Here is an 8,448-nt window from a genome sequence, read left to right as displayed (position 1 = left end):
GCGTGGGGGCTGTGTTTTAATTCTGCTTTTCCTGTTTGTTGTAGCTTGGCAGAGGCAAAGTTTCAGAGGCTGCAGGGGCAGTGAGATCCTTTTCCTTTTCTTTCTTTTCTCCCTGGCATGTACTGCAACGCCTTCCGCCAGTAACTCCGTTTTTTTTTTTTTTTTTTTTTTTTTTCTCCTGGTGGGGGAGCTGAAAACTTTAAAATATGACAACTTTCCCCTAAGAGTTACTCAGACTTTCATCCGTCAAGGTGTTTGTGCTTTGTTTTGCGAAATGATATAATCTAGATAGGTGTCATACGGTTACCTTCTAAGCAGGTTGTCTTTCAGAGGGTGCGTGTCTGAATAAGAACTTCTGATGTTGCATGAGAAGTCTTGGCCAGGTGCGTTTTGGTTTGCAGGATCGTGGGAATTCTAGTCTCCCATCCCACCTTCTGTGAGTGTGCTCTTCTCAGTCTTGGCTTACAAATGAGATGACTTTTATAAGGCAAGGAAATGTTAGCTGTGACCTTGTAGGTTTTTTCTGATTTAAGGATATTAATAAACACTGAGGTACAGAAGCGCTGTTATGAATTCTGTCTCTTCCATGTTAAGTTGACTAGGTCTCTAGTTACTTTTGGCTCTGTGGCTTGGTTTGACTCTGGGTATAATTTGGAGTTCTAATGTCTCTTAATACTGGACTCCTACTTGTATTAGTGTTTTGGTGTCTGTCTAGAAAGAGCAAGACCATTAACTTTTCTCCCCCTTCTCTTTTTTTTACAGTGCTGGGATTGGGCGAACAGGGACTTTCATTGTGATTGATATTCTTATTGACATCATCAGAGAAAAAGGTAGGTTCCCTCCCCCTTTTATTTTCCTGTGGTACATTGACAGATACATCACAGTAAAAGGACAGGAGTGTTGATAAGAGTAGAGGATTCTAGTGATGCTACAAAGCAGGCGTGTGTGTTTGGCATAGAAGGGACTTGCTCACTCCTCTTGACTTAGCTGCAATCAAAGCGCTGAAACCCTGCTCCAGTTCAGCATAACGAAAACTTTCAGCTGAGGATTAGCCAAGAGTCTGATTGTTTTTCTTATTATTCTTTTAAAATCATTCATGAGCGTGTGGCGGTCAATGTACTCATGCACGCTGAATTTGAGTAACTTGGTTTTGGAGAACAGCGTTGTGTTTATGTATAAGCTGCCATAAACACTGACTCAGCATGTATGTTGAGCCAGGTTGCATTTAAAGTCATCTTGGAATAGCGTGAAGTGATGCAGTTTTCTCCCCCAGGACAACTTTCCACATTATGCTACAGCTCTACAGATCTGTGTATTGGTAGTCGAGGACAAATCCTCGACTTAACTTTAAATGTTAGCAATCTTGCTTATCGTTCCACTACACTGTGTTCTGGACGATGAGGCCAATCTCTCCCAAAGGCAGTTTATTTCGCTGTTCTTAATATTATGATGATTCTTCCTAGGTGTGGACTGTGATATTGATGTTCCAAAGACCATTCAGATGGTGAGATCACAGCGGTCAGGAATGGTTCAGACGGAAGCACAGTACAGATTTATTTACATGGCAGTACAGCACTACATTGAAACGCTACAGCGCAGAATTGAAGAGGAGCAGGTATATTTGTCCTAGAATATAAAATGTTACATAGGAACATGTTGTCATTGGAACGGGGAACAGTTGCTCGTTTGCTGCTTGTTACTTTTGGAGGTCTGACTGCTGACTATATAACCAGTGGATCATGAAGAGGCTAAGTCTGTAACCTGTTAACCCTGTTCATTTCAATTCATATGCTTAAGAAGTACTTAAACTATTAAATGGAATTAGAAAACTGTAAAATAAAACCAGTGTGTTTGGCCACTTGCAGAGGAAGAAAATAATCAGTCTGAGAGTCTTCTCCCTACGACTGCAGCTAGTGCTGCTTTACCTTCCATGAAAATGCTGGCATGTATGGGATCCCGTCTCCCAGTCCCTGCACCCCAGATCTCAAATTCCCTTAAAATTACCTAATTTTCTGTGCAAGAAGAATAAAAGGCTCTGTTAATTAATACAGAACCTTGTGCTCTATTGAGCTTTAAAGATATTTCCAATCTGTTAACTGTATTTCTAAAGTATGATAATCAAATTTGAATGCTGGTTTTAAATTACATGTTTATTAGTAAGAGGTAAATATATTGGACTGAAAGACTGAAGAATGCGCGTGGTGATTTTGCAGTGCCGTGTCCAATAAGAAGCATATTTCTAAAGTATGATAATCAAATTTGAATGCTAGTAGCTCTGATATGTATTTTTGAGTTTTAAATTACATGTTTATTAGTAAGAGGTAAGTATATTGGACTGAAAGACTAAAGAATGCGCGTGGTGATCTTGCAGTGCAGTGTCCAACAAGAAGCAGTTAGAGGAGTGATTTGGTGTGGTAAGATGAGGAAAGTTTTGGAATATATGGTGACAATCACAAGACCTTCACTTCTCTCTTCTGTTTAAGTACTTCATTGCACTCAAATTTTGTGGTCTTTTACAGAATTGACCTTATTTTGTAATAAAGAACTGACACGCTACTCAGTGTTGCTTTCATGCTCTGCCCTAACCTCTGGTCACCTGGGATTTTATCTTTTTGTTTCAGAATTACAGTATCTTTCCTTCTGCAGCTGGCTTGCTGCTCAGGAGGAGATAAAGGCACCCAAGCGATCGGGCAGATGCGGGGAGCTGTGCGGTTAGCGCGGTGCCAGGTGTGAGATGCAAGCCCTGTTTAGAGATGGAGTGTGCCAGCTTGGCACTCTCGCCTGGCTTCTGGCCGCTTTGGAGTGTGTCGGAGCTTATTTTATACATGCCTCCATGGGGTGGATGCACTGTTCAGCAGAGAGGATAGAGACTTTATTCCTCTCCCCAGGACAGCTGTTGTGTGCTCTCAGGGTGATTAGGCACAAAGCAAAGAACAAGAAATCCCTCAGGTGTACTGTTTTTTTTTTCCTGGCTTTGTTGTCTCGCTTCGCCTTGGAGCTCCCTTGTCTCTCTCTCGGTGTAATTATGCAAGCCTTGTATCCTCAGCTTTTTGACTATGGTCTCAGCTGCTGCCATTTACGGAGCAGATCTGTGACTCTCTTGATCGTTGTAATGGGGTTCGAATGGTATTTTGTCACCAAGTGGAGCAGTGTATTTCTCCTCCAGTGTTGAGGCTCACTTAGTAGTGTTCCAGCCTTTATTCCAGTACTAGCTCAGAAGGCACAGGTATAAAAGTTTAAGAAACTGGAAATAAAACATTGCTTTACCTCAGGAGGTCTTGGCCTATAACTAAGGCTAGTGGCAGCTGTAGGAATAAAACAGTGTAGAACTTTTCAGACAAAAGCAAAGCTATGTGGTGACTATAGGAACTGATGTCCTGAAGAAAGCATGATGGATTTGAATGCTCCAAACCATTTTGACGGAGCGGAAAAAAATTGGCTGAGTAGAGTAGCAGAATACTGTATGGAATGCTTGAATTTCACCCCAAAAGGATGCTTGGGGAGTAAAATGCTATTTTTTGAGAAACTTTAACTTCTGGAACCTTCTTCTCTCTATGCTTGGTTTTAATTGCAGTTGCAAACAGTAAAACCTGGAAGATTGAAAAGAAAATGGTGAATTAGGGCACCTATATAGGAAAGAGTATGGGGTTGTGCTCCCTGTCTGCTTTTCAGTCTGTACAAACACAAGCCAGCCCTGATTAAAAATTAGGTAGTCACGTTAGCCAGCCTGTTGTCATGCAGGACTTAAACCAGCTGGGCTGAAGAAGCGGATATGTGAATCCTGCAGCTGTTCGCATAGATAATGCCTGAATTTTGTTTATATTCAGGAAACATTTCCCTCCCCTGCTAGCATTCTCTCTTGCATTGCAATGCCGAGAGCCTCAAGGTTTCATGGAGTTAAGTGTTGCGTTAAATATTGCCTGTCTTCTTACGAGTGTAGAAGAGAAGCAAAGTGAATTTGTTTTAGGGTTTGTTTGGGTTTTTTCCTGTGGAAATGTGTCTGTCTTTACATCTAAGAAACAAGTAGTTCTTACCACGTTTCTATTATTCTGAATTAGAAAGGATAATTACAGGGAATTAAGCAAAAGGAGGAGACGCCAGATATCTACGTTTTCTATACTTGTTTTATCTGTTTCAGTCAGTTTAAGTAATAGAAGAACTGACCGATTCTTTTAAAATTGCTTTTACCGTACAGTTAATCTGTAACTTGAACTGCCATTCACCATGCAGTTTTGGGGTGGGGTGGGGGTGGAAATCAAGCCCTAGTTTTGGGCTTCAGAATATTCTTGGCAGATGAGGGGGTTGTACCCATAACACTGTAGAATGCAGCAGAGTTTGAACCTTTGCATTTTATTTAAATCTTATTTTTTTAGCTTCAGCCTTCCAGGTAATTGATCTGGACTGGTGGTCTATTTGAAAGTGATTTGTCAGGAGTAAGTAGGAGGCTGAGAGGGGAGAAGTTCAGTAAAAGAACAGAAGAAGTTGAGCAAGTCTCAGAAGGTCATCTTGGATAAAGTTCAGCCTGCGTTGCTCTACAGAGCATTTGTAATGGAAACTCAGCAGCCAGATCTCCCCAGAGGCTCTGACAACCTCTGTTGGGAGATTCAGCCAGTTATTTAGTACTTGTTGGAGCATTTAAATCAAACAAACAAAACCCAAAACACCACCACACCCCCCAAAAACCAGTAGAGTGTAAAATTTTGAAATGAGGATTTAATTTATATGTAGGTTTCGGTGTATGCATGTGTTGTGAATGTTCGTCTTGAAAATTAGGAAAGCCATATCCCCTTTCTTTCCTAGTGTATCTTTGCTTGCTGGAGCCTTCAGTATCTTTAGATGAATGCCAGCGCAATTGGCTGCAGCTTGTAACATATGCTGCAGAATACAAATAACAGCTTGGGTTCTTTTTATATCAAACCTAATGGGCTAGGATGTTATTTTATTAGCGATCTTGCAAACAACGCTGTTACTCATTTGGCCACATCTCCAAGCTGGAAATAAGGTCAGTGGGAAGCCCACTGGCTGATACTGTCTCTATTAAAGAATGAAGTGTGGTTTCTTCTGCCAGGTAAGATGAAGATGTGGTACGAGTGCTGGTTCGTAGGGTTGGTACGTTCTGCTGGAGGTGGTGGTGAAAAGAGGAATATTGAGAAGTGAGGCTTTTCAGGTCTTGTAAGGGAATAGCTAAAGCCAATCTTTAGGTCCTATCCATTCTGTGTGTGTTATCTACAGAACTGAGCTCTCTTCTGTTTGTGGACAAACCTTTCTCCTAAAACCATGCATAGTTATACGTGTAATTTCTGCACTACTTCAATGATTGTTTTCTATTAGTAATTAAAAATTTTGTCATGTTTTGCTTCACAGAAGAGTAAGAGAAAAGGTCACGAATACACAAACATTAAATATTCATTATCGGACCAGACAAGTGGGGATCAGAGCCCTCTTCCACCCTGTACCCCAACCCCAACGTGTCCAGAGTAAGTGCGCTTCTGTTCATACTGTGTGAGTTTTGAACTGTTCACCTAAAATCTTCAGGGACCTCGAATGAGAATGAGTTATCACAGAATCTGCCCTGGACTGTGGGCCTGTGTTTTTCTTAAAATAAACTGAGCAAAATAGTCACTGAGTTACACTGCGTGTACAAATGTGGCTTTCTCAAGCTAGATTCTTCAGACCGTAAATATGTTTCATTTCAGAATGAGAGAAGATAGTGCTAGAGTATATGAAAATGTGGGGCTGATGCAACAGCAGAAAAGTTTCAGATGAGAAGATGTACAGAGACTTCCATGCAAGGGCAGGTATGTATGTATGTTCACAGGCAGGTATGTGCGTACATTCAGGCGTGAGCACGCATACCCAGCCTGGAGTTGCGGGGTTTGGAGAGAATGTACACAAAACCAAACTCTGAGAAGAACTGTAGGAAGGACTTGCTAATGCCTGAAATGCAGTCAATCTATCCTTCTTAGGGCGTTTAAATTCCAGAAGCTAATTTTGATTGAGTTGCATCTATGCTACCCTTTCAAAACAACGTGGAATTAGCTTGGTAGTTTGGCCTTTGTTCTCCTGTCCTGACTCACTGGTGACAGAAGCTGGAGGTCTTTATTATTCAGGAGACTGAAATTCTGCATGCTAGCAGAAGATAAGTAGCAACTACAGTCTGAACTTTCCACGTCTTTTAGAAGTGATCTTTGCTCCTGGTCGATGCTAAGGATTTGTGTGCATCTAAAGAGATTCAAAGAACACTTAATCTCATGCTCAGCCTTGTAAGAGGTGCAATGAGCAAGTTTGCCGCTGTGCCCGCATGATGCGAGTACTTGGTGTAGTATCGTCGTCATACTAGTGAAAACTAAATCTGTAGATTCTCTTTGTTATGTTTTAAATATCTGTTAATAATTTAGTTCTTGCAGTCAGACAACTGAATATATATATATTGGTTATTAGCTAAAATGTTTAACTGGTACTTTGGTTAACAAGCTGTGAATACAGCAGAGGAGTACCTTTGAATTTAGGGTGTCTTTAGTCATTAACTTTTGGATTCTAATCTAAAGCCTTTTGTCATTCCCGCCACACCACCACCCCACCCTCCCCGCCCCATGTTTTTAAAGCCCTCAGAAATCCTGTTTTCCCTTTTCTATTTGGTAACTGTAAGTACGTTTCATCCTTTAGTCCAAGGATCTTCTCCAAGTCTATACACAAACACATCTTCTACTGCCAAAGTACCATGCCGTTTAGAAGCAAGGTTTGAGACTTTTGGTTGATTTTAAGGCTTTCCTGAGTCAAAATTGAGCACTTCTATGTAATGTCAGAACAAGAAATAACCACTGGTTTTTCTCCTGAATAACTTTTATTTTCTTCTCCCTTCCTTTCCCAGAAACGAATATGGTTTTTAAAAAGGTCAAGAAAGAGATGGAAGAAGCTTCACATGAATGGTGAACTCTTGAGGGCTTGGTACCTTTTTATTTACGGTTTTAATCCTTCAACAGTAGGCAAAACTTAAGACCATCTAAAGATTGTTTATATCTCTTCTCTCCAATACCTGATTTACAATTGCTCATTTTCCAAATAAAAGGAAATCCTTTCTACAACGTAGACAACTACTTTGTAGAGTCAGTTTTGAATCCTGCAAGCTGTTGGACTGTCATCCATTTGTTTTTTAAATAGTATTTTTGTTTCACAGTATGGCTATTAGTTGGGGTTTTTTTTTCCTTATTTGAGCAGTTGTAGAATTTTATTTTTGGGGGGTGGGGTGGGGTGGTGGGAGAGCAATGATATGCATAAATCCGTTACACTAATGTCAAATACTGATGGGAACAATACTTGATTGTTTGAAAACAGTGGATCGCCAGCGTGAATAGAATCAGCTACGTGATAAAATTAGTCCTAATACATTTCAAACTCAGACTGAGTTTCATAGGGGTGAGCAGTTACTGATATGAAGGTGCTTTTTGTGATAACCGATGGCTTTGATTACAACTGAGCTGAGCGGCTGGATGGGCTAGTTTTGATTAATTGTGCAAGGTAGCCTTTACATCGGATGACATTTCTTTTACGTGATCTCTACCCACAATAGAAATTTACTGTATCTCTGAAAAGACACAGTGGCCTAGTGGTTTGTGAGGACACTGTCTATGTTCATTTGTCTGTGTTCATCTGTTAAGCAAGAGACTGAACTTGTAGAATTAAGGTATGTTAAAAAGTTGCATGACGACACCGTGACAGCGCATTAAAAACAGTGAAACAAGTAACCCACTGTGCAGGCTGTTACCTTCCTACAAGGTAACCCTCTTCCCCTTCTGCTGGGGAGGTGAAAGCTGTTGAGCCTTCTGGTTTTTTAGTAAGGCCTTATGCTAGTGTAAGTGGCTAAATTAAAGTCGTGTGGGGAAAGCAGTGCGTGGAAGCTAGCTATTCACTGAAATTGCCTTAGCTGAAAAGGGCAGCACGGGCAGCGAGGCCAGCAGCCTTGTTCTGGTTGGCTTCATCAGGCAGGAGTTAATTACTGTTCTACCTGAAGTGCCTTTCAGAGCTGCATTGAATTTGCTGTCCCTATTAGATTAAAAAAATAAAAAAAATCATGTTCATCTGAAACCAGTTCTGATTGCTGTCGATGAGACAGAGTCCTCTTCTAGAAGACTCTAGAACGAAGCATTGCTGTTAAGCTGCCAGTTGATTGGGTTTCTTCACTTTGTTTGCTCTGTCCGATTATCTGGACCAGAAGCTCCCCTCGAAGCCATTAGCAGCTGCACGTGTGCATTAATGGCAGAATCGGTCCCGAAGAGCGGGTGCCGGTGGTATCTTACCAATGTCTTTCCCCATGCTCCTGGGGAAGTTCTGTGACTTAAGTGGTGTTAAGGAATTATTGCCGTTTTCATACAGCGGGTGCAGATGGTGAACACTGCATGAAGTTGCTGTATGCAAGGGTGCAGGGCCAATGGAACTGCGTTATTGGCC

The 8,448-nt window shown here is 41.2% G+C and overlaps 1 protein-coding gene across 2 annotated transcripts in view; it reads left to right on the top strand.

Moving 5' to 3' along the window:
- The window catches only part of PTPN11 (protein tyrosine phosphatase non-receptor type 11), a 22,832-nt gene extending 14,772 nt beyond the window's left edge, over positions 1-8,060 (top strand). For both annotated transcript variants that reach the window (XM_035891466.1, XM_035891460.1), the window contains 5 exons: positions 763-830; positions 1,464-1,615; positions 5,365-5,477; positions 5,697-5,798; positions 6,872-8,060. In XM_035891466.1, coding sequence (XP_035747359.1) covers positions 763-830; positions 1,464-1,615; positions 5,365-5,477; positions 5,697-5,766 — 403 coding nt within the window. In that variant the 3' untranslated portion in view covers positions 5,767-5,798; positions 6,872-8,060. The remainder of the gene's footprint in view (positions 1-762; positions 831-1,463; positions 1,616-5,364; positions 5,478-5,696; positions 5,799-6,871) is intronic.
- Positions 8,061-8,448: the final 388 nt, after the last annotated feature.

Source organism: Egretta garzetta, unplaced genomic scaffold (genome assembly GCF_000687185.1).
Source record: "Egretta garzetta isolate BGI_Z169 unplaced genomic scaffold, ASM68718v1 scaffold330, whole genome shotgun sequence".
Lineage (NCBI taxonomy): Eukaryota > Metazoa > Chordata > Aves > Pelecaniformes > Ardeidae > Egretta > Egretta garzetta.
The sequence above is the reverse complement of the archived record's forward strand: the minus strand, read 5'-3'. Positions and strand labels throughout refer to the sequence as shown.